This window comes from Aquila chrysaetos, chromosome 19 (assembly GCF_900496995.4).
Source record: "Aquila chrysaetos chrysaetos chromosome 19, bAquChr1.4, whole genome shotgun sequence".
Classification (NCBI taxonomy): Eukaryota; Metazoa; Chordata; class Aves; order Accipitriformes; family Accipitridae; genus Aquila; species Aquila chrysaetos.
Genome location: NC_044022.1, coordinates 19765148 through 19792031, shown reverse-complemented (window position 1 = coordinate 19792031; position 26884 = coordinate 19765148). Strand labels below are relative to the sequence as shown.

The 26884-nt window shown below is 43.6% G+C and overlaps 1 protein-coding gene across 3 annotated transcripts in view; it reads right to left on the bottom strand.

Moving 5' to 3' along the window:
• The window catches only part of ME3 (malic enzyme 3), a 128474-nt gene that overhangs the window by 24084 nt on the left and 77506 nt on the right, over window positions 1-26884 (bottom strand). For all 3 annotated transcript variants that reach the window (XM_030043106.2, XM_030043107.2, XM_041118556.1), the window contains exons 4-6: window positions 16617-16692; window positions 11283-11444; window positions 8217-8320 (exon numbers count right to left, since the gene is read on the bottom strand). In XM_030043106.2, the coding sequence (XP_029898966.1) occupies window positions 8217-8320; window positions 11283-11444; window positions 16617-16692 (342 nt within the window). The remainder of the gene's footprint in view (window positions 1-8216; window positions 8321-11282; window positions 11445-16616; window positions 16693-26884) is intronic.

The window sequence follows — 26884 nt, the reverse complement described above, 5'->3', positions numbered from 1 at the left end:
TCTGGGCTGTGCTAACAGGAAAGATGCTGTTCTTAGAGTCTGTATCCCCTGTAGAGGATGATGCACATCTCTCTTGGATGAGCATGAAGTGTGGAACAAAGGAGCGTAAATCCCAGAAGAGGGAGGCAGATGTTTTCCTGATGACATTGCTTTTAGCTTCGTTATTTAGGAGACTTCTCAATTGCCTGAACAATCTCATTATGCAACTTGGTTCTTTCATCCTCATTTGTATGTACCTCTTCGAGTTCATCCAGCCTCATTATGAGCCACGAGGTCAGAGAGGAAAAAATTCATGAGGTAGCAGTTACCATTTGAGAAGCATCTGACCAAAACTGCACAAGTCAGAACTTCAAGGGTGGCCTGAGGACCTGTGCAGTGCCTTTGCTGATCAGTATCAAAAGGGCATTTTTTTTCACCATGAGCTGGGAGTATAAAACATTCCTACATGCATGAAAAAAATTGTATTTGCAAGAAGGTCCAGTTTCTTTATAGAAAGAATCACAAGAAGGAGGTTCCAATCCTTGTCTGAATTGACATTTTGTAGCACTGCTTTCAGTCATTCATGATATAAGAATCTGCTTTGATGCACTGCAACTCCTACTCATAGTCTTACATAACACCACGCAGAGAACCACCAAATTGTCCTTGCCCTTGTCCTCGAGTTCTTCTTACTGCTGCTTGATACACTGGCAAGCAAAGTTCTGATTTCCAACAAAAATGAAATTTTCCTTAAAGGAGCCCGTCATCAGAAAAAAATCATGCTTGGCAATGATTAGCATTTAGGATTGGAAAACCAAAGTCCATTCTAGGAAGCTAAACAACACTAGCACCTGAGTCTGGCCAGTGTCCCAAGGCCATTGTTACTGTTAAATTGTTAGCATGATCCTTGGCAGGCTTCTGGTCAGACCAGCAGTACTCTGCCATACAATTCCTGGCCACAGTTTAAGGGTCAGTTTGGTCAGGCACCTCCTCAAGAGGCCAGCTGAGAGCAGCCCTGAGGACAAGGACTTGGGGGTATTGGTGGATGAAAAACTGAATATGAGCCGTCAATGTGCACTCGCAGCCCAGAAAGCCAACCACATCCCGAGCTGCAGGTCGAGGGAGGGGATTCTGCCCCTGTACTCTGCTCTGATGAGACCCTCATCTGGAGTACTGCCTTCAGCTCTGGGGCCCCCAGATTAAGAAGGACATGGACCTGCACGAGCAGGTCCAGAGCAGGGCCATGAAGATGATCGGGGGCTGGAGCACCTCTCCTGTGAAGACAGGCTGAGATAGTTGGGATTGTTCAGCCTGGAGAAGAGAAGGCTCCAGGGAGACCTTATAGCAGCCTTCCAGTACCTAAAGGGGACCTACAGGAAAGATGGGGAGGGACTTTTTAGTAGGGCCTGTAGCGACAGGACGAGGGGTAATGGCTTTAAACTGTAGATTTAGATTAGATATTAGGAAGAAATTCTTTACTGTGAGGATGGTGAGGCACAGGAACAGGTTGCCCAGAGAAGCTGTGGCTGCCCCATCCCTGGCAGTGTTCAAGGCCAGGTTGGATGGGGCTTTGAGCAACCTGGTCTAGTGGAAGGTGTCCCTGCCCATGGCAGGGGGGTTGGAATTAGATGATCTTTAGGGTCCCTTCCAACCCAAACTATTCTGTGATTCTATGATTCAGAGAGAGAAAAGGCAAGTCGTTCCCATAAAGTCTTTGCAAACTGAGTTTTCACAAACAAGAGTGGAAGAAAACTAGACTGTTGTCTTATCCGACACCAAGGTTGACTCAAGGCACAGAACAAGATACGTTTTCATCTACATTAGAAATAGAGACAGCACCAGCAATCTTCAATAAGCAAACACTGGTGCCAAGCTAAGAAGAGGGTTAGATGGAAAAAAGTACCTTTGTTCATCCCATGGAAAAAGGGTGCAAGGCCCAGGCTCATTCTTGCTATTAGAGATCCAGTTCCTTCCCACCTCTGAGTCTGCTGATAGCCCAGGTGGCAGCTCTGGTGTGGTTGTTGGGCTCTTTGCAATAGGCAGGGTTACACAAAAGCATAAGTATGTCCTAGAAGACCAAGGCTTTTCTACTGCCATTCATGTCTCGGAAATCTCATGTTGGGATTGCACTGCTTGCATATTTGTATATGTTTGTGGCCAAGAAGAGGAAACCCAGATAGGTAAAGAGATAACAGCAAGACAAGTTTACTACTTGGAGGCATGGGGCCAGGCAAGTGCGCTGTTGTTTACAGGGAGAGCTTACAACATTTGTGTGCTTACAGGCTGCAGACAGACATTACACTTAACATCAGAAAAAGCCTTTAATTTTTAAGACTTCCACAGAGCTAAGAGGAAGGCAAGTTTTCCCTTTAAAAACTGACAATGAAAACTAAAATTTTGATAAATTAAAATAGAAGTTGACATTCTCGTTCTGAATCCACTGAAAAAAACCTTCAAACCCTCACTCAGCACTGTGATGTGATTTAATAGCACTATTTATATCACTTATTAAATAGTTCTAATAGTGTAAAAAGGAGAGATGAAGAGATATGTTAGAAAACATGATCATATCTTACTTCATTTTGAAATAGAAATGTAATGAGTAAGGTTCATTGATTGCCAGGTTAATCATAGCGCGTTGAAAGTTGGACCCAAGGATCCACATTAGAAGTCATGACTGTTACAGCAGATGTAGCTGTTATGATGGTTGTCATGACTGAGACAAAAATGCAATTGCTTTTATGCTAGAACGTGTGTTTTGAGCCAATGGGTGGTAGTTTTGCAAAAACTTGTAGCCTTTTGTATTGTAGCCAATACAAAATTTAGAACTCTGGGTCCTGGGTTTAGAAATCCTACGCCAGGGAGCTGCATCATGAACCCAACAGGACCCGCTGCCTGCCTCGCCATCACCTTAGGCTGCAGACTATTTCTAACGCTGAGTAGGAGTCTCACTAGGTTTCTGCCAACATAAACACAGCCACCATGCTCCGAGGCATACAGCCTGCTGTGGATTCACTGAGTGCTAAGTCAATGAAAGTGACCTTTGAAGCAAAAAGATAGCAGGAAATCCCTGAATCTTGCATGACTGGAAGCTGGGGGGTATGCCAAGAATTGCATGCTGGCTGTTCTTAGTCATATGCCAGTGCATCTACTATGAGCTACTGTTAGAGACAGAATACGGGGCAAGATCACACCAAGATCAATCACAAAGTTCTTGGAAAAAAAATCCTGAAAAATCATAGTCAACCTTCATTATAGTCCTTACAGCAGAAAAAAAAACCCCAACTCTTTTGCGCACATATCTCATGACTTCCAAGCACTAAGACCAGCACCAATGGCCGCTATGGCCATTCTTGTGTTTTTATGCAAAATGACGTCATCCTCCTTGCAGTGCGTCTGAGGAAAGACTGCAGCTGGAGGTACAAGGCTTCTTAAGAGCATGGCATAAGCAGGAGATGCAACCTTATTAGTGCTGACCCACAGATGTAGCCTTGAGCTACCCTCTGACAAACAAGGAACGGAGCCACACCACCTGCCTTCCGCACAAACAGATCTTCTCCAGCTACATCTTTCTAAACCAGCTGTGGTAAATCTGGCTTAGGTGGAAAGTACAGACAGAGAGCCTATGGCAGAGGGCTTATCAACATCTAACTGCATTATCCCAAAGGATTTGAAGGCAAGGTAATAAAAGCCCATTACCACAGTGATCCCGTAGCAGAACATCTGGAGCTCAATCATTCCTCAGTAGCAGAAAATCAAGCTAATAAAACCTAAATATTGTTCTTCAAATATCACCCAGTGGCTAAAAGCAGATCACAGGAGCTGGCTGATAAGCTCATCCCACATCAAGCCAGGATAACGGGCAGCCGGGTGGCTCTTCCCATTACCATCACTTTTCCTTTCTGGATGGTGTCAGAGTCCCTCTGGCCATGGTAACTGGGGTAGACAGGCAAGGAGAATATCCACCTTGTATTCCCATGAAGGCTGGCGTCAGTCTATACCATCAGCCCTGCCAGGGCACTGGTGATGCTGTGCAGGTCTCCTAACAGACACGTAGATGCTGAGGAGGGACTTTAGGTGTTAGCAGTATTATGCCAGGGCTTTGTGGAGGCCAGTGGTGCCTAAAGACTTAAGTCTAGTCTTTCAGGATCAATTAGCCAAGTTAACTACAGCATCTGAAGAAATAATATGAGGGCATCTGTACTGGTGATTTTGTTTCCAAAAGGTGCTGGCGAATTTGTGATCCACGGCCCTGGAGAACTGCTGAAACAGAGGCAGCTTGTTTTCAAACAGACTCTGCTTGTTGGAGAGCACATGGGACCTGACTTGCTATGTTTGTGGGTAAAAGTACTGGGAAGGGATTAGGCAAAGAGGAAAAACAAACTCAGCAGAGCTAATTTCCTTCTTTTCCCATTTTGAGAAACTGAGTGCTTGATCTCTTGATATCTTCTGTGCTCTGCCATATGGCACAGGCTGATAGAACGCTTCTGTTACCCTGGTCACCCTGTTAATAAGCACTGATGGGAAAGGAAAGGGGAGTGAAGTTATGACAGCTTAATGAGGCTTCTGCGACACGGTTACTGTAGCTGCTGGGCCGAAGCCCTTCAGAGCCCAGAGAACATGCCCCAGCACAACGCATCTCCCATGGAGTTTTGATTTCAACCTTAATTTGTTCATACAGGCAAGCCCCAGAAATTCTGCGGGTTACTGCAATTATGATCCTTGGACACTCTGGGTAAATATTTATTCCAGCCTACAAAAATGTACCAGTTCAAGAATAAGACTGACTTGCCCTTTGCTGTGGTAACTGAGGAGAGGGAGAACTGAAGCAGTGTATTTTCCCATACAAAGCATATTACTCATTGTGAGAAAACAGCAATTTGTCAGCCTGCTTCATTCAGTCATAGGCTAGGCTCAATGGGCCAAATTCTGCATGTAGTTGCCTCCCAAGAGGAGCAAAATGCATAGCTTGGAGCTCTTTTTAACAAGACCTCAGTCATTTCATGTGTTTTAGGTGAAAGAGTAATGAATGGAGGTTTAGGCAGCAGGAAAATGCAGAAATTTATCCAGCTGTTTCAGAAAGGGCTTTTCTTTCTAAAATTGCCCAGAAGTCACACTTTATTTCAGAATACTGGAAGTGCTAACTCTGAAGCCTCTGACACACTCCTTGTTTCATTACTAGGTGGCTATTATGAGACCAGGAGCCCTTTCTGCCGACTGTAGGGGTCTCCAGCTATAGAAATTTCACATCTGTTTGATATTATTATTCCATTAGAAGACTAAATCTTCACTCCCCTGGCTTTCTTGTGGGCTCTGACACATTCCACTTTGGTGACAAATGTCCCTTGAGCCAGCAGTGATTTGACAGGGTGGGAGGTACTCCTGCAGAAGAACTGACAAATGGTTTCCATGAGAAGCTGAAGTACCCTCAGGAAGCAGACAGAATTTCTGCATGAACATCAAGCTGAAAAGGAAACCCCCAAATTGCAAGAGACTTGTGGCAACCCAAAAGGTTCCTCCCCAAATAACTGAATTTGCATGTGACATTATAGACTTGCATAAGAAACCACAGCAGACCGAAGATCGCAGCACTTCATACTCACAGGTTTCCTCACACATGGAAGCAGCCTACAATAACACAGCATTTTCTTGACCTTCTGAACAGTTTCTGCTTCCTTTCGTAACAGAAGCAAGAGCTCCTACTGGGTTGCATCCAGTCATTCCAGTGGAAATTTGAGACCAAATGAATCTGTTTCATATATGTTTGCCAAACCCAGGCTGATAGCAGGATTATTCACCAGCCCAGAGCTCACAGAGGATCACACTCCAACAATGCTTTAAAGTATGCTGGTGGTCAGGATGATAATATAGGGTAATGGCTCCTTTCACTCAAGGACCTCCAAATACTTTACAGATGTGAATGGAGAAGTGCAAAGTGGAATTTCCCAGCCCCACTTTGCAGAGAACATTTTGGGGGCTTACTGCATTCAAGCAATTCATCTGGGCTAAGAGAAATAGAAAGGCTGGGACAGGGGCCCCAGGAACTTGATTCCCAGTACTTGGATGAAAGTATTAGACATGACATCACCTCCTCCCAAGATAAAAGTTCATTGTTTCATGGCTGAGTGTCTTCTCCCTGCAATGTGGAGATTAGCTCATGTAAACTAAACACAGGAAAATAACAGCGAATCCTTCCTTTCCAGCAGCAAGCACAGAAGAGGCAAATTGTTTTTCTGGCCCTGTCACTGACATCGCAGGAGTAGTAGGTGCAATGAGCTTTACATTTAACACCATAAGCATAAATCTCAGAGCCAAATTTGTGATGGCTGAGACCATCATCTGGGTTCTCATTCTATTGTTCCCATTCTATCATCAACACCAACACTCCAATACCCCTGTGGTCTCCTGGCCAGAAGGAAGTGGGACAGTTTCCTTGAAGGATTAATTAGTGACTAAAATCAAAACAAAAGAAAAACCCACAAATCAACCCTGACAGCTCTTAAATCTTTTCTACTTGTACAGCCTCTTGTGATTTCCTAGCTGTGTTTTACAAGCTTTCTAGCCTCCAAAAATGTCTTCCCCCTAGATAACCCACAAGTGTCTAACATAATACTACACTGTTATCAACTGACATTTCAGTCAAGCTTTCTTATCAAATATAAAGAAGGACAAACCAGAGCACAAACAGAAAATTCTCTTCTCTGCAGTCACCCTTAGGTATTTTTAATCCAACAGGCAAGGCAGTGTTATTGTGTTCATATTCACAGATATAGGGGCTATAGGACTGGCTGATAGCAAGTATCTTTACACAGCGAGTGGGCAATCACAGCTGGGTGGGTTGATGTACTGGCCGGCCATCATACAGGACATGTCTACACCATGATGCTGAACAGCAAAGGAGAGACTCCTGTCCTAACAGCAGCATTGCATATACACGGAGTGCAGCACAACACTGCACAGAGCCACCGCATCAACAGATGCTGAAATTCTCCATGACGCACTCACCCCTCTCAAAACTTGGTTCATCAGCTGTGACTGAATGGTCCTCAGCGTTTCAGCCCCTATTTCCTACATCCCTCCACCCACAGCCAGCTGGGCAGTCAGGCCGTACGTAAAGATATGCTCCTCAGTGGGCAGGTAGGTGTTGTCATTAGGCACTGGACATGATGCCTCCCACCTGAAGGCAGACAGGATGAACGGCGAGCTGATGACACACGTACCACCCACTCCCTTCCATTTATGCAGGAACACACACACACACATACAGCCGGCTGGAGACACAGAAAGAGGGACAATCAAACATTGCTCCTTCAGCTGTGAAGAAAAGACCCTACAACATACAGACAGGCAGCAGCCTATTAATCAGGCACAGACCGCAGCTCTCTTCCACTCCTTATCAATATCATCTGCTGCTTTAGGAAAGGCAGAAAAAGCTGCTTAGGAGCTTGGGGCTTTCCAAATATTATTATTTTTTTTCCTTAACAGTTGTTGTCACTTTCCTTCTTATGGTAACCTCTCCAGATAGTCAAGGAGATTTTAATATATTTTCTTTTTTTAGAAAGAGGAACTCAATGCAGTGCAAGAGATGCACATACAGCGCTGAGGTTGTGTTTCTGCTCTTCCCATATCAAACTCCCTGGTACATCAGAGACCTTCTATCCCAGCTAGTAAGTAAGAATGGAAATATGCACTTTGTCTGTCCCACCGTTAAAAAGACAATGCTTATAAGCCTGACCTTCTCACTTTGCACTTAAAGCCAGCAGGGAAGCTCCTATTTTTAACAAAGCGATAGACAGGCAGTCTGCAGACTCACACGGACATCAGCATTTAACACACCATTTCCATTTAGATGATTTCCTTCACAATGGTGAAAGCTAGAAACTTCCTTTACAAAATGTAAACAAACCAAAGTTTAGATTCTGCCTATGCTGAATGAGGCTCATAAACGCATGATGGAGGCCAGATACAGCCCACAGGGCATACGTTTGACACCTCTGGTCTATATGGACAGGAAATGGTTATAAATAGTCAGTCCCATTTCAGTTCTCTGAAGACAAATATTTTTGACACAGAGTGCTCAAGTACAAAGAGTCATTTGTAGACCACCCAGGAGACTTGCATTTAAATGACCTTTCTTTGCTTGGACGATCAATTATACTAACGTTTATTTCATGAGTTGCAACATTTGTTCTTAAATGGAAGCAGCCCAGAGGAGCCATGTATATAATCCCACTTACTTGTTGGTAACTGCCTGCATAAACTCATCAATCAGTTCGTCGTATTGTTTCCCACGAACTCTCTTGTGTTTCAGTCCAATATAGAGTGGATCACTCAGGAGAGCCTAGGACACAAAGCAATTCTGTTGACATCTTCTCTTCCATGGATGGACAGAGATTTATGTCCCAGCCTACCCAAAAAGTTTGTCTGTTGTGGTCATATTAATTTTACTCACTATGCAGTGAAGGCCAGCTCACACAGCTCTTCCCGAGCAGAAAGTGTTTCAATAAGAAGCTATGGACTATATTTTTGTGTAAATAAAGTTGGAGGGATGTAATGCTTCTTGACTACTGTAGGAAGTGGAGCTCTGCATCCCCAGAACAGCTCTACCAAAGGCTCCCTGCCAAGGTGCCTCACTCCTAGTGAATAAAACTGACCTTGCGTGTGGAGTGTTTACTGTTCATTCAGTTCTTAATTTTGCACTGAGGTTACCAGGAAAGCTGTTGACCATTGCTTTGAGCAATGAAGATTGCCTGAAGTAGCTTGAAATGACATGTGTCATATAAGCTTTTAGGTGACAGCCCAGAGTTGACCAGAACTAGTGATGAGATGCCAAAATGTTCCCAAACCCTGCACCTACCTAGCATTTGCCTCAGTTATCTCCAGGTGTCAAGGCAAGGTGTTTTCATACAACAGATTATTTTTTGACTCCTCTAGGAATATAAAAACAGGCCATTCCTCCAACCAATCCAGCAGGTGTTAAGTCAAGACCCCTAAGCCACCTAAAAAGGACTGAGTCAGCATGGAAATAGCATATATTTTGGGAAAAATTACAGGACAAACAGTGGCAGGAGACAGGTGGGCCAACACCTCTGTGAATCACTGCAAAGCAGCTCTACTTCCCTTCCAGTTTCAGGAACTGAATCATCCCCACGAGAAGGGGACAAGCCATCTCAAACCTATTGTCCTGCAGCCATAGGGGCCCTAAATATTGGCAGGCATGCTAAAATTAGATCTGTTTTTACAGCCACAGCTGTTTTCCCTTAGAAGGAAAGATGAAAGAGGTTTTCCTCTGAGTTTGATACATTAACTCTTCAGGGCCATGAAACAGAAAGCAGACCCATTTGCATTACTTCACTGATTGCTCCTCTAGCACCATGGCTCTGGGGCTGGTTCATGGAGTATACAATTCTCCCATAGGCAAGCTGAGAAATGCCAAGCTCTGAAAAAAGACCAATTTGCTGAAAGAATATACAAAGTATTATGAACTGTGAGAAAGACAAGCTGGGAATTGATGCTAAAAATATAGTATGACTGCTGTATTTACTCCACTCTACCTGAGGTGCCTGTGTTAGCAACACAGTCACCTTAGGCTCACCATATATTAACCAGCAGAGATGAACAGGATGAATGCCTACAGGAGGTGTCTTTCTGCATTGATAAGAGTTTAGTCGTGGGGCAGGATGCTTGTAGGACGTGCTTAGGATTGGGTTAAGCTGGGTTTATGCACATGAGAAAGCCATTAAATAAATAAAAAAATTATTGATATTGTAAAGAAATATATTGTTTATATGGCTTGAAAACAGGAAGTTCTACATCTTAATCCCAGCTGTGGAAACTAGCTTCACAGAGTCGCTCCTGGACACATAAGCTACACTTGATCTTGGGCAGAACAAAACTCCCCAAGACTGACTCTGGGAGTCCCTTTCTCCGACACCATCTGACCCTTGGAGATGCCTAAAAATCATTGGTGCCACTTTGGACTTTAGAGTCCCCCTGGATGCTCAGTTAGAAAGAGATGGTCATGCATGGTCAGAAGCTTCCCATGGGAAGGGAAGCACTTAGACGCAGGTCCCTCTGGAGGGGGAGCTCCAGCTGGGGCCTCAAAGCATGCTGACACTTGGTGGTGTGCAGACCAGCACGGAGGAGAAGGAAGAGATGAAGGAGCCAAAGTCAAGTACAATGCTCTGTTGACTGGAAACTCCACAAAGTGAGAGACTGAAACTTAATTCCTGCTTTAGCCTCAGAGGGCCTGAAGTCAGAGATCCCACTTTTCAGGAAAGACTGTGGATCAGGCTGAGATGAGCACACCCTGTATTCCATAAGTCCATGACAGGCCACTATGCTAAAGGGATAAAATAATCCTGGGACTAGAGACCAAAGAGTTAATTGGGAATCTCATCCCAGATGTCATTTGTGGCCACTGATTTTGTTTTCTTTCATTCTTTTCAAGTGTCCAGTATGAGACACTTGGGCCTGGAGCGAAAGAGCTGCAGAAAATCTAGCTTTCCAGTGAGCACAGGCATGTCTGAAAACGTCGGCACTCGTTTGCCTTCATACACAAACTCAAAGCTCTTATACCCCAGATTTGTTATTTCTCTCAAGAAACGTGTGTTTGGTTTACTTGGGGTCAAGTGAGGCACGAGTACATTTTACAAAAATGGACAAACCCAGGCCCTCACAGATAACTATAGGATATTCATTTTAAAAAAGACCTCCTCACAGATGTCCATTCTGGCATTGCTAAAATGTTGCACTTCGGCCTTTCTGAGCCAGAGTCATAAGGCAAAAATCTGCAAACAGATGCAGTCCTCTTGTCTGGTTATCGTGTGCAGTAAAGTGTGCAATCTGACAAAACACTGAAATTAATCATTCCCAAAACACCCACCAGGGATTCTCCATTTTCTGGAATACAGTCACCTCTACGAAGACACGAGTATCTGCCTGTTTTCTCACAATTACCAGAGGAAGAATAAATCTAGGACTTCCTGTACAAAATCTTTCAACTCACCTTGTCATCCTGAAAGTTCGAGCTGACCCTTCAGCTCCAACTGGCAACACTCTGAGTCTTCTCACCAGGGGACCATGAGGCTATTTAGTGTTTATTTTAATGCCCCATAAGAGCAACAGTTCCTTGAGCATCAAACAGGAATGAAACCTGCCTACATCCCTGCAGTGCTGGTCTAGCCATCGTCTCATCTTGGATGTCTCTGGCTTTCCCTCCACATTTAGGGAACTGGCTCAGATACGCATTAATCTCAATCCCTTCTCCCCTCTGACAGATTTATGAAAAAAGTAAGTCTTACCTCGTTGTCTGTGCCAACGTCCAGCAGGACAGGGAGACACTGTTGCGGGTGAACTCCACCACAAGCTGTGTACAAAGCAAGCTTCCCCACCGGGATACCCATGCCGTAACTTCCTAGATCTCCTAAACCGAGAATCCTCTCTCCATCCGTCACCACGATAGCCTAGGAGGATCAAAAGAGACTGTTGTATGGTGTTGCCAAGGCAATAGAAGCAAAAGCAGCTCCACTGCCTTCACGCCGATGCCATTTTGCAGTTGCATTGTGCAATGGATATTTGCTCCTTCTACATGATCCCATGTTAATTAGCTGTTAGTGATAAAGGGCTCTTCATTTTGGATAGTAGAGACAGTGTGGCTGATGGGTAGCTGCTTGCAGTGTGGGAGAGGAGCAGCGCTGCTTGCCAACACTTCAATTCACTTGTAGAAGAGCCCAACCACCACAGCTCTTTGTGCATCCTCAGCTGTATAACCAGAAGCTGTGCAAAAGAGATCTGGCCTTGATTTTTCCTTTCTTTTTTTCTGGAAAAAGAGCTCTGTACAAAAGTGCTCATGCTTATGAACTGCATCCGTGGAAGTAACAAGCTGGTGTCTTCACACTGTTGTAGAGTAGCTGTGGAGTAGCCAACTTCAGATAATCAAAACAAAACTCATTGTAACTGGGTCCCTTTGCTTGTGGTCCCCTGACTGCAAGGCAGGTAGACAGAAGCCATCAGCACGGGCAGCAGCATGGACTGCAGAGGGGCTCCCACTCGTTGTGTTTAATATTAGACTTTTTTTCCCACCCAGCTGGGAGTTAAACAATTGCCATTTAACTCTTTGTGCAATTGGCCTTTTGCATTTCAGCAATACTGTAATAAGCCAACTCATCAAAATCTCTCATCCATGATTTTCTGTTTTTCTCATTAGTGTATCATTTCTTTGTGACAAGAAGGGAAATAAAAGCCTCCCTAATGATGTCCAAATTAGAAGCCTAACGCTGAGCTGTTCAACCTGCACTGTACATCACTGAGACCTTAGGATGCAAATGACCAAGCAGATCTGACTAAACTTCCCCATTTTTAGGTTAGTTTTGTCCCCAGGGTCCGGCATTCTTTGGGGCAGCTCTGAAATTCAGTAAGAACAGGAGTATACTGGTGTCTAGTCCCACTGTGGGAGACAAGTTGTAAACACGATAACAAACTTCAACTTTCAACACTGTCCCAGCACTTCAGAGAACAGAGTGCTCACATCAAATGGTTTATGAGACTGTGGGGGACTCAAGTGCACAGTCTAGCTTGGATTTCAAAGAAGGCGACTGCAGAGAAGTTCTTTATTTGCTGATCTGCAAAGTTAAGGCTAAACTTAGGACATACACATGCATGTGCTTTAGTGAGAAATAAGTGAATGGGGGATTAGAAGCTATCTCAATAGATGTACTTCCTTGGGGAGGGGGTGGATAATAAAGATGCATTGGTTTATTACTGTGATGGAGAAGCATCTCTTTGTTTAGGAATGGAATAGACCTCTTGCTGCACTTTCCTGTTTCGGGAAGAATCGTACTCATCTGTTTCAGTGTCCTTTCCCTGCATATTTCAGATGATTAAAGGGAAAAACCATGGAAGGACTTAAATTTTTGTACTGTAGCTTCACAATGAACAACAAATGCTCTTATTCAGCATAAACTATATACACATCCCAAGGCTATTTTCTCCCTCAACATAAACCACTGTTTGTTAACAGCAGAACAGAATTACATTACATTACATAGTTCAGGAATAAGCCTGAGGAGAAACTACAGATACAGAGGACACATGCATCTACTCTGCTTTTTACATCTATTTTGCCCTCCAGCATAATAGAGACTATTTTGAAATGGTCCTGCTATATGTAGAATACTTGGTTTTCTGCTGTTGCCAGTTCCTTGTCAGTAGGAGTTAGAATTCCTGAAAGAGAACCTTCAATGAAAAAGCTAGTAAAACTAAAAGGACTATACACCTATCCTTAGGCTAGAGGTTGAACAAGCCCTGCCACCAGATATTCACAATCATGGCAGTGATACACTTATCCGCCTCCATTTTCTAACATTTTCCTATTTGTTTTTCCTTCTGAGTCAATGTGAAGTGTTAGTGATGGGTAAGTCTCTTTTTGGGTGGGCTCCATCTGTTTCTGGGTGTGTGCTCACTTTACCACACCCAGATGCAATTGGGACTGAAAGGCAGTAATGAGAATAGGGAAAGCAGCAAGCATACGCTCTGCTACAGGTTCATCCTGAAACTGATGCAAATTAAATGAAAAGGAGTCAAAATCCTAACTATGCAGGGAATCCCTTTTTTCAAAAAGGAATTAATTTCTAATGAACCAAAATATTGCCCTGAAGCACAGATCCCCTTTCATCCAAATAAATAAGTGTTCTCAGGCAAGCCTAAAAACTTCTCAATAGCACTTACATACCCATCACAGTCTTCGATGGGCTGCACTCTGTAGGTACCAAAGCTCCCCAAGGTAACACTCAAAAATACAGGAGAACAGAAAATACAGCACAGGAGACTACAGACTGGTGTCTGTATCAGAGAGAGGAAACTGGATTCACATTTGTTTGCGGCTCTTCGGATGTAAAAAACAATGAAAAAAAAAAAGCACAAAGTTTTAGTGGGTACCTGATATACAAGCATATTAAAGTAGTGTTGTTAATTGCTCACGTTCATGTGATCAAAACTCAACAAACAGGCCATTAATCTCCGGCTGAGCAGGACAGACCCTTCTAACAGAACCACTGGTTTAACAACTAGGAACCTGTTTTCTACTTCCAGCTGTGCTACAAATTTTCTTGATGACTAGTCAAGTCTTTGGCTAAAGGTTAGGTGTGCAGTTTAAGCCAATCATCTAACCAGTTTCTAAACTTCTTTGATAGCTGATGGGGAGAGACAGAAACCTCCAGAGTGCATCTCCTCCCTCCAGCAGCTGTTTTGGGAAGGGATGAAAAGGGTATTTCTCTTTGAAGATGCTCATCTCCCTCTTCATTGACCACTGCAGAAGTACTCACAAACTGAGATTAGACACTGAGTCTTCAGGCAGCTGATGTTAACTGAAATTATTCTGGACCATAGGCTGTATGTAGCTAGCCCAGTTTTGCAATGCCTAAGTAGGAGACATCTGGCCCAGCAGAGTGATCCGGAGCACTACGCTGGCCTCCAAGCTGCCAAGGCAACGCAGAGAGGCAAGTGCCACTGTTGGCATTCCCACTTCTCTCTATTGATTGCACGAAGATGTCAGCCTTTACAGGATGAAACAACACTCTGGCTTGAATGCACCAACAGAAAATGCTAGATGGAAGGATGAGTCTGAACAGCCTGTATAGCAGCAATCCTGATGGGGATTCAAGATGCTGAGTGCACTTCTAGGGTGAGCATCCTATGGAAGGAGGGAGGGAGGGAGGGAGGGAGGGAGGGAAGGAAGGTAGGAAGGCCAGTCCAGTAGCTTGAAAGGCAGCATGCTTGCCTAGGAATATGAGATATGGTTTCTAGATTATCCTCATTTTGGGGTGGTTTGAACTCATAACTGCCAGGATGACACCCTACAACACCACTATCCTGCATGATTCTCTGCATTCCTTCTGCTCTAGTTGGGCTATCATACAGAAAAGAGTACAAGATTCAGGAACCAGAGAGACAATTAGCAAGGGGAATCACTGTTGAGGGCTATCGACATTTTATCCAATGTTTCTTCATGGCAGGATTCATTAGCAACCCTGGAAGAGACACAAAAAACCCACACTCCCATGTGAGTATGCTCAGAAACGGCTTCTTCCCACTCATTCTGCTTCCAGCACTCTGATTCTTTCAGAGCAGCTCAGCTTCAACAGGAGGGGTCGAGGTGGGGCACATCAGAGCTTGGCTGAGGCTTTGCTAAGCTAAGCAGAGCACCCTTCCAGCCCTTCCAGGCAGAGGATGCAGGCCTGCGAGCCAGATTTCCCATTTCCACAGTAAATGCTGTTGCCACGAAGCTCTAAGGAGCCACAAAGCAAAAGGTGGGGCAGCACCTCCAAGTATTTCTTCACTGTCTTTAATGGGACTTACTCTTGCTGGTGTTCAGTGTGGTCCAAGCCTTTTCAAAAAACTGGGTCCCTCCAGGGACTTAGGTGCAGTGCACGTGCCTCCCTACTTATCTCAAAACCTCAAGTGTTCCAGTGCCTACTAGTTCAGGCATGGAGAAGTCTGCGTACAAACACACAAGGAACCCTGTGGTCCAAAACCACGATACTGATGAAATTAGCTGCCGTTGTAGTCTGGCAAACCCAGAAAGCATATAGTCTGAATCTCTTCCATGGACCACTGCCCTTCCTATGGTCTGTTTTGGGTGCCAGAGGGGGCTGTTTCAGCAACGGTCTCTAATCTTTCTGTGCCAGTTTCCCCATCTGCAAAAACATCTCTATTAGCCATAATGAGCTCTGCTCACAGTCCTGAGTCAGAAACAAACGGAAATACTGAGATCTTTGGACAGAGCAAGGACAAAATATCTAGTTTGCATCTGTTCTCCATGGTTCGAAAGACAAGGTTATAGGAATATGATTACTTTTTCTGGAAACATGATAAATTCTTTTTTTTTCCCTTAGAAATGTAAAATGCTTGCAAGATTTTCTCAGCTGCCAAACCTTTGTTCCTGGAAGAAACAGCTAACTGATAGGGGACCAAGGCTCTGTCAACAGCCAGGGTAATTCCCAGGCACGTGTACTTTCAGACAGATGGAAGGAGGTGACTGGCAAGACCTGTCTCAAGTGTTGACTTTTTCTCATGCCAGGGACTTGCCCAGCCCCAAGCTCTAGTGAAAAACACTTCACAAGATCACTTTTTGGGTGGGGTGTCAGTAATATTTTCAGCTACTGGATATCAAACATTATTTGCTGAATTGCCAGTGTTCTGGATGCTGCATGACTCACTGGATTTGGGAAGGAGACCTACAAGCAAGTCAGTTACAGAGATATCTTAAAGAGCTTTGGTACATCTAACAAGTTGCAAGTTAGCCACACAATTCTTGAACACATATCTTACTTCTTCACTATGACCCCTACTCCGTACAAATTTATTATCATGCACACTTTTTATTAACCAAGGTCCTGCTACTTTGATAAAGTTGTTCTTGACCACATATACACATAACAGAGTCTCTGAAGCCCAACCTGGACTGGAAAATGAAGTTGAACTGAAGTCTAGCCTGGAAACTCTGAGGAAGGGAATAATTCGTCGCTTGTCCTTTTAAATAGGCAATTCTGTAAATAATGCCAAGTAGTTCCATTCAATAACCCATTTTGCACCCAACTCCCTGTAATTTCCCAGGCCACAGAAGACATGCCACATACCTTAATATTTTCTTCAGGCCAAGAGTTTAGCATTGTTGCAATATGGCCTTTGTCATGGATGGTAATAAACAACCCCCTAAGAAAGGAATAAAAAAGAAGAAAAATAAGCCTTGTAATAAAAATAACTCTAAGATAAAATAAAACAGGTGAAACTTGAAAATGCAGGGAAATGAGCTACTAAGCACAAAACCAGGTGATTCACTGACATGGAAATGAGACCTCAAGGGACTGCTAATAACAAGATAAATTCTCATTTCAAAACCCCAAGGCTCAAGATCCTTAATGGCAACTTCACTCAACAGCCACTGGTGTTGCACATTTCACCCTTGTGAAATGCCTTTGCTTTGGGGAGCAAACTCTGCCTTAGTGCAGAAGAGCTTTCTAGTTAAAATAATTCTGATAAATGCAGGGGAGGATGATGGTTTTACCATAAGCCTTGTTACATGTTCTTTCCCAGGGAGCTTATTGCTGGCTGTTCAAACAGTGAAAGCATGATCCTTCCCACCTAATTGCCAATGTCAATGTGGATGTGGATGGCTATTGCAGAGCTAGACATTTTGGGTCTCCTCTCTAGTCAACAGAGCTCCAACTGGATCTGATTGGATCAATATTTGCCATGGCATTTGGTTTGACCAAGCCAAACCTGCCCTTGCAACACTTTTTTTTGTGAATATCTGACCCCAGTTTTTGACACTTGCATTCACCAAATGAAAACCACCCAAAATCATGAGAAGTGAAACAGAAAATTAAATGTTTGAATGAAACCTCAGTATGAAGTATTTACATGGACAATAGCATACCCGATTGCACTAAGGTTAATCACTTCTCAACACAAACGTCTTCAAGATTTAAACAAAAATGCCTTCTTTTTAATAAAATTAGGAACTGAAAGACAGCATTCTTGAAACATGCTTTAGACTTGTGCTTATTTTTCTCCTCTTTGCTGTTATTACCAAAAATAGTATCCTTAGCAGGGATTCTTCCAATACCCAGGGTAGTATTATTCCCATTGACTGATCTCCACTCAGATATTTTGGGATTTTTTTGAAGCTCCTTCTAGGCAGGGCTAACCCTAAAGAAGAAACCTCCTCCATACCTGGCTCAGGGGAAATTGCTTATGTTGCTCACAGTGCTCTCTAATCAGCACAAATCAAGGGCTCTAACTTGATAACTCCTCTTGGCAGGAGGCGGCACTCATTTTCCTTCCCTTGTTATCTGCTCACAAAAGCAGGAGTTGTGCTGCTGATTAGTATCAGCTGGAACAACAGAGAAATGCATTTTTGCTGCTTACATCTCTCTACTGTTGCTCATCCCCAGTAAGTTCAGATCAGGTCATGGTTTGGGGTTCTAATGTGAAATGTTAGCTAGAAAAAGTCTCATTTTTGGAGGAGGCTGAAAACAACTTCTATTGTAAGTCTATATGAGTGATGAATAATCAAACAACATTGGGCTGCTCTCTCAGGCAAAGACTTCTCTCACAAGACTCTGCTAGGGGGCAGATATCTTCCCACAGTTAACTGTGGGAATCCTAATGAAAAAGCCCTTCACTTTGAAAAGAAGAAAAACAAAAGTGCTGACTTCAACACTGATCAATTCACAATCACACAGAAAGATCAGAAATGCAAAAAAAAAAAAGGAAAGTAATGGTTCATTTATCTAGCATAATTCTTTAAAACTGTGCCCAGTACCCAACGGACTAATCACATACACATGGCCTATCTCAAAGGCAGTATTCACAGATGTTAATCTTCATAAAAAAGGGGTACTGTACTGCTGCCATCTACATTTAGAAAAGAGTTATTAACCAGGAATTAAAAGCACAAAGTAGTAACATCATTGCAGACACTTCAAGTTATGACATGCTTTTAAAAACAATGCTATTGTTTTAGCGTAGCATTTTTCCATATGTAATAAAGACACCTATTACTTAAGTGTCTAGCTGTGTGCCTCAGATGTTCACATCTCTTCAGTGCTGAAGGGAGCCCACCAGCTATTTAACCTTTGAAAGACATTCAGTGCTCGCAGCAGAAGCTGAAACCCAGCTGTCTACCCAGCACCGGTCCTGTGGCTCAGTGAATTGCTAGTTGTTTCATACAAAGTGGAGAGGGCAGACACCCACGAGCTCCTGGCTCTGACCGTTGTCTTGGAAGGGCAGTGAGCTGGTTTCCAATCCCTGCTCTGGATCTGGCAGAAGCGAGAGTCCAGCCTGGGTGTTCCAAAATCTGACGACTGCTCTCACTATGTGGCTGGGAGAAGGGCTCTCGTGGCTATCACCATGACATGTTTTGCCTGATAAAGGACTGGCTTGGCTTAGATAGCCAGGTTGGTAGCTGAGAACCAAGCACAGAGAGGCACCCCTCTCAGAATTTGTATTCCTTACCTTAAACATATTATGCTTATTTGATATCAAGCAGGCCCTCCCATCGAGTATGCTGACTTCTGTGGATCCTTTTCTGAAAACAAAATGGCTATGACACACATTCACTCTCCCTTCAGGCCACGCCACGGACCAGGTCCCTAGTCCTAGCTGCTTACCTCTGCTGTCACATGCATAGAGCAATTCAGGTGAAAAATTGCTCCTTCCTTTACTCCAGGCAAAATCAGATGGCTTAATTTAGACTAACAATTATCACACTAATGGCACTACCAGCTGTGGAAAGGAAACCTTCAGGAGCAGAAATGGTGACCCGCCTGGGGAAAGTGAACTCTCTCACTCACTCAACCACATCGTGAAGTGAGCACATATCTGAGCAAGCCTCATATTTCCCTAACACTTGAGTCTGAGAGCCAAGGACCCAGTTTCAATAAAACAAAAGTTTCCAGTGCCTTTAGGCACCCAGCTGGAGCACAATCCTGAACCTGGTCCAGGCATTGTGGACTCCATCAGGTGTTCAGGCAATCAGAAGAGGATCCTGGTAGTGGTGAGCTGGAAGTCCCTTTGTAGACCGAGTATGAAACGACCAACTCTGACAGGCAGTTCAGTGAGTTCACTGTGTTTTTAAGAAGATGTAAAGGGAAACCAACACACATCAGACTTTAGACTTGGGGTGTCACAAGTAAGTCCTCATTTTGAATCATCCCCAGGAGAGTTGTGCTCTCTCCCCTGATGATAATGGTCACCCACAGAGATGAGCTGGCCAACTTACCTGTTGAAATAAGATGCCTAAAATTGGCAGAGGGTTAATCTTTCCCCAAATCCCTTCTGCAAGGCAGGCAGAAAGAACAGACAAGCTCTGCAAACTGAGCTCAGCAAAAGGCTTGCTGATGACTGAACACAGAGGAGTAGCAGCGAGGTTTCTCTCAAGGGTACACAGATTATAGGAGAAGTAACAGGAGCAAAGAACAGGAGCTTTGAGAACAGCAAGGTAGAGCTCTGAATACTGAGAGGGACAGCTTGATCTATTTGGACCAGTAGTAAATAAGAAATATCCAAGTGACAATAAAACAAATTAACCTGATTTTTCAGAGGAAAAGATGCAGCCTAAGCATTCTGAAGAAGACTCACCTGTGCCCAGGATCCTGTCATTCTACATGGGCTTAGTCATTGTATATCTTTATCCCCCCCAGAGAAGAAGCTATGCACACAGTTAGCTGGAAGCCAAACACACATGCATGGGGGCAAAAATACAAGAAATAGAGCTTAGTAAAAATCAACTGCCCCAGCAATGTCAAGCCAGAATGTACACACTCTACCACTATTTCTGGCTAAACAGTAACCTTTAGAGAGCTGTTACCTTTGTGGGGGTAATTCAGAGTGCAGAATGCTCCAACCTGCATTCATTAGGGTTTCAGAGCTCCAGTCTCCTATTCAGCCGTTAACATCACAGGTTTCACTACAGCTGCCTTTAGTTAAGGTGGAAGTCAGACTAGATTTTATTGCGCCACTGAGCATGTCTGTAAGGTTCCAGGAAACTTCAAGGAGTGTTACAACTTCATAATTTGTCACTGAGACAGTATTTCTAACTGGATTTCAGCAAGTCAAGTCAAGCTGCCCGAACTGGACTGCAGGATCCAGCAGACTGCAGATAGTCAATGCAGAATCTGTCAAAGGGGTTGGATATGTTCACCTACACCACACAAGACCTTTCCTCAACCCTAAGCCAGGGACATTTTCTTTTCCTTTCTGATTTTGTTCTGGCTGAGTTCATGGAGGTGGTCCAGAAATTATAAAGCTACACACCTTACCATGGGAAGGGTCCTGCTGTGGTGCTCAGTACTGGTTAGATCTTGGCCATCCTGATGGCATTTTGAAAGACCCACAATGAAGACAATGCCAGAATTGCAAGGCTCATTTTAGAAAGAGTTCAGGGACAAGGAAGACAGGACACATTTGATGCCCAGAGGAAGCAATGCCAGACACTGGTGATGGCTTTTTAGAATAACATTAATTTCTTTTAGATATTTGGGAAGGAACAAATTCTAACATGTCTCAGGTATTAGGAAACCAAAATATCCTTTAATGCTTTTATTCAATGAGCGGTTACTTCTTCAATAAGGCAAAGTAGTGTTCCCCTTTCTGATCTTTGTGGTTAGCATGCTGCCTTGTGAGCTATTTCCCCTTAGATGAAACAGTGTACAATGGAGCCAGGAGTGCTATCCCTAAAGCACTATTGTTTATTTACAGAGCATGTGCAAAGCTTCATTTCCCAAAACCCAGAGGAGAGTGAAAAAGATTATGCAACTTCTTTCCTCACAGCTCCAAATCTCTCCTCACTTCCCTTCTACCCTAAAGTCTCACTCCTTCTCCTGAATAGCTTTTCCTTGGCAATTACCAGTGCTTCTGTGGCTGTGTTTGCAACCCTCCCGGTGTTCTCTCACCCCACTTTTCTAGCCTACTGCTGCTACGACTTCAGTTACGTGTTAACATCTATATGATTAATGGCCTCTTTATGCTTATCATGTATGAATAACAGTCAGCAATTATATCCACTGACTTTACCATCCTGGTCAAAAGCCACAGAAGAGCAGAACAGGTGATGGCACTGGATTGCTGACTTGTATACTAGTGTGAAGCAAAAGGACCCTACTCTTTGCTATACGTGAATTTTCCTTACTAGCTAAGATAGGACCATATTTGTATACTTATGTCCCTGTGGAGGAAAAAAGACACCACTAGAAGGATCTCAAAAGCTTCTAAGTTAACAGGAGTTGAAAACGACAAAAAACCCCACCCAACCAATGCAGCTTCATCCTTCTTTTCCTCCCTCACTCCTCTAAAAGGACTACTCTCTGAAAAAAAAGATACTTGCTTAGCAGGGGAGGTATGTATTTGAACAGCATTATCCAATAATAGATACTGCAATGGTCAGGCTTGCCCAGGTTTTGGTATGTAGCATGAAGAACACAAAAAACTCAACTGCAAGTTACATGTGCTTTCTGCACAGCAATCAGTCCATCAATCTTGTTTATTGGATCTCAGAAAAGAAACATCAGAGATGTCTTGTTTAATGGGCTACCAGTCTTTCTTTGCCTTATATAATTACTTGTTTCTGAGAAGAGGGACTGATGAGGGGAAGCAGATGAAAATGGTAGCTAAGGTCCCTGATTCTCCAGATACTTACACACTGCTTGCTGTCCAACATGACAGGGGCGCTTGCAAAGTGCCTGGCTCCTCGTGTGTGTGCTGATGTACCAGCATGCAATGAATTGCAAGAGTAAACGATGAAAATGGCAACAAAACTCAGGCTTTTGTTTCATTTTCCTTCCACTTATTAACTGCTAGTCTGGGTGCTATGAGAGGAACTTACTCCACAAGAGAGGAGAGGATAAAGACTACTGCGTGGGTTAGCATTAAGAAAATGAACATACTCACAATGCTTTTATCAGACAGGCAGGCATCATGATTCAGTGTTTTCATCTGGATAGGAAAGGCTCATTCTCAGAACAAAAATGCTCAGGACAAAGGTTAAGCATCTCCACTGACACCCTGAAGATGATGAAATCGTGCCCATATAAAAGTGTTTTGACTTAGTAGAGCCTGGACTTCCCTCAGAAAGGGTAGGAAGTCCATGGGAAGCCATTGCTTAAAAAAGCAACAAACAAAAGAGATGAGTCAGATCTTTGCCAACATCTGAGCCCGCACCAGGCCGCCGTTGAACAGCCAAGAAAAAGTTGTGAGACAGCAGTCAGAAACCTACACTGAGATACGAGGTTGCACAGGAGAGGGCTCTGACAGGCATGGCACAGGCTGACCTTCTGCAGTGGTCACAGCCATTGCCTTACATAAAGGAAAGCTTTGAGCAAGACTGTCTCAGATTAACGTTGAAGTTCACCTGGCAAAATTATCTTGACCCTCAGGGAAGAAAAAGTCAAGTTGGCTTGTCACTGTGGAAGGATCCTGACTGCTGCCGCATGCTGCTCTGTCGTCTTTGGAGTTTGGCTGAATTATGCTCCAAGCCCAGACGACTGGTAGGTGTTTTGGCTGTCCAAGGCTGCAACGGAGACACATCTGAGGCAGGGATCAGCTGATGGCCTTGGCTTTTGTTGCATGCTAACCACAGAAAACTGTCACTGCTGTGCCAGAAGAACAGGCTGGAGGACCCACTCTGGATTAAAGGCCAGTCTGTGCTAGAGGTGCTGTAAAATGGGGTTATATATAGGGTTATAAAGCCCTATATTTGGTTTTGTTTATTTACACTTTCAAGACTCATACACAGAATTGACAGGTTGAGCAATATGAGCCTTTAGAGACATTTCCACCAGCTGCACCCCTATCGTCGATCTTTTTGGTTCAGGTCTCTGCCAGAACAGGACAAGAGGATTCAGAATAACAAAATAAACTTTGAAATTGCTTGGCTCTTTTAGGGAGCTTGAGATTATAAATGCCTGTGGGCTACAGGCTTTGGAGAGAAAGTATGTGCTAGCATGCACTGATTTGTCTACATACAGTACAATTAATCATCAAATTGGACAAAATCTCTGTGGTGATTCATCAGCTATTTTTGCACATTTGTTTATAATAAAGCCAAGAACTTTTTGTTGTTTTAGATAATTTTCTTTGTAAATTGTCGGATGCTGAACAGTACCCTGAGGTACTGATGAAAAAATAATAGAAACCAAGCACAATCAACTATTAATGAAATCTATACAGAGATTTATAAGGCAATATCCTATAATTTAAGTATGCTGGATATGGAGAAGGGATGAAAGGGATGTGGAAGGGAACAAAAGGTATCACAAATGTGAAGTGTTTCAGTGGCCAGAAACCAGGAAGAATCCTGGATTCATTGGTTCTGCTAGTCAGGAAACAGCCTAAAAAATAAATAGTCCTTTCGTCCTCTCCAGGGGGGAGTCGATGGAGAAAGACCAGCTCATTAACTACTGTTATTGGTCATTATGCAGCAATGTGAAAATGCAGAGGGTTGGCATTAGGTCCCCAATGAATCTCTGCTATCTACAGTCTAGGATTAAGGGAGGACGCAAACAGACCCACGTTGCTCTTGGCTTGTCATGAGCTGCTTGTCCTTACTGGATTCTCAGGACTGGATTCTCTGGTTTAACCAGAAAACTGTCAATGTCATAGCATAATTCAGTGGTTAAATCCTGCTTGTATTTGAAAACTTCAGAAACCAGTTTTTTCCAGTGTGCTTTTCAGCAGTGGTGTTTCAACAGAGGTGTTTCAGAGGACCTCTGAGAAGTCTGTGTGAGGATTGAGCCCCTGGAGTCAAGGGCTGGGTAAGAGGTTTTGGTATGTAGGGTCACGGGGTCTGACTCTTGCTTACCCTCAGCACCCAGAGCTCCCTTCTTGCTGATGTCCAGGACGGAGAGGGAGAAACCAGGCTGTTCATAACTACTCTGCCACCCATGCATAAATTTACAGATAGATGCACATGGGTAAAGACCAGGCTTTGAGGTGAGACATAAGATCCCACCACCCAGGGATTCCACCAACCAGCAAGTGTGGGCAGTTCCCAAATTCAGTATCCTTTGCTGCATTTAAGCTCACCACGCTCAAGGGCTTGAAGCTCTCCATTCAAAAACAACTTTAAGTGTAGGAAAATACGACTCAGCCCTGATTTTTCTCTGCCTTTTTGAAGGCTCAGTCCTAAACCTGCCTGTATGTTGGATCCTGGCAGTATCTCAGTAACTGGAAGATTACAGGGTTGCAGAGAGAAATGTGTTGAGATGGGCAATCAGTGCTGTTGCTCAGTGATGTTGACCAAGGAGACCTTATCTGTTTTCACTGCTAATCACATAATATATTCTTTTTCACTTGACAGTACAGAGGTTAAGGTGGGATCAAAAATCCCTGGGAAGTAAATTAAGTCCTACCCTGATTATATTTCCTTCCTGCACTGTGCAAATTCTTCCAAGACCCACACCTTCACTTTTAAAGTGCACTGCAGGGAGCCCCAAGAATGAACACAGAATTAGGACAAAGTTTGACAAAGAAAAGAAATATTATTTTGACAATACCAGAGCAATCAGCTTTCAGATAAATTGAATCTAACCTGGCATACTCTGTCTTAGTGAATCCAGCTAATAAATAATTCTAACTTTTGCCATAAATCACAGCAAATACAGAAAATATCAGCAGCTTTTACAGCAGGTCTTCCATAATCATGTACTGAAGATGTGTGTAGCTTGCCTTGTCAAAATGTTTGAATGGTGTATCTGCACACAGAGATCTCCAGAAACGAAACCCAAAACACAGCAAAACCCAAGGAAGGTAAGAATTGCAGTATCAAAGCACAGAAGTCCTCACTCTGTGCAGACCTGTTGGGAAAGTCTTCAGTAAATGCAACACAGGTCTTTATGCTACCTATTGATTTCTCTTCTCTTTCAGAAATGGATGCCCTGTTATTAGAGGATAAGGGTGCTAGCTTGCTAGCTCTGACACAGCCATTATATAGCAACATGAAACTGCACCTCACAGTTACCCTGCAGTGGCATATGAAAGTCAATATAAACTATATAATAAAAATGTATCATTTATTAATATAAATATTCCATAAACTAAAGAGTTAAAAAAGAGGATTGCTCCTTTTAAAAAATGTCCCCAGGTCACAATGCACAGTCCACAGGAGGCTGTCCCACAACCCAATGGATATCACTGTCCAAGGTTTTCATGATAGCCAGTGTGATTTCCCCTCCAATTTACATCCTGGTATTCATTATTCTAAATAATTCTCCTCCCTACTCCCTGTCTTTGGCATTTTTTGTTTAAGGTGGGGTTGTTCCTTGTGGCAGCAGCATAGATTTATACCGGATTAAAGGCAAACACATCCTTTTGAATTTCCTTCACCAGGTCAACCTCTTTCTTTTGGCCAACTCCACCTCTTCCTTTGAGCTTTTCCTGGTAAATCAGGGAATTTCAACAGAAGGGAATTTCAAATTACCTCTGACAGCAGGGGAAAGCCTGACCTTTGTAAATTAATATGAGACTTTGCTGTTAACTTCAGGGGGCCTGAGATTTTACCTCATGCCCATGGAAGTTTCTCTTGGTTGTTAGAGCCACTGCACATATATTTTGCTCAGGAAAAGTAAGGGAGAGAATATATTGGAGATACAGAAGAAGCACTGATTGTTTTTCTAATGAAAAAATGGATGCAAGTCCTTTTTCACTCCCATCACAATGTAATAACTGTGGTACAGCCTCACAGCACCAACAGTGTCCATTCTATTCCCCCAATCTTCACGGTACCTGAGATTATGGCTGGTACACCAGCTCTTCTCTCCGTACACCCAGAAGGAAATCTGTGCTCCTCTCCCCATTTTGAGAACGACTTAACTGAAGGGGGAACAGAGAAAGGACAAGGATGGGGGTACAGCATGCTGAAAAGACTTGCCTGGAAAATATGGGGTCAGCACAGAGGGAGCAGTGGGAACCCTTGAACTACTTTGCCACCTCTCAGCAGAGGTTTCCAGACAGGCTGAGCCGTTCTCAGCAGCCCTGGGCTCCCTCTGTGCTAACTGCTTCCTCTTCACCTACTCCAACCATGGTCTTCTCCTCCTCATTCCACAACCTGGTCCCATACCAAGCACTGTCTCCCACCTATATCTCCTGCCAACCTCTTCAGGGCTTCCTGAGTACACACTGTCTCCATGATACTTTCCACAGATCCCCTCCTTCAGTCTGTTACAAGACCAGTCTGCTTGTGGTGATGTTATCTAAATGCAGATCATTAAACACATTCATCTTCTCTTCCACTGACTTCAGCTGCTTCTGGAAGAAGGCTGAACCAGGCTGGTGGCAACAAGAGAAGTTACGACAACCAGTGTTTTTACAAGAAGTAGAGATTGCCTAAAGGGGTTTCAAAGCACAATTT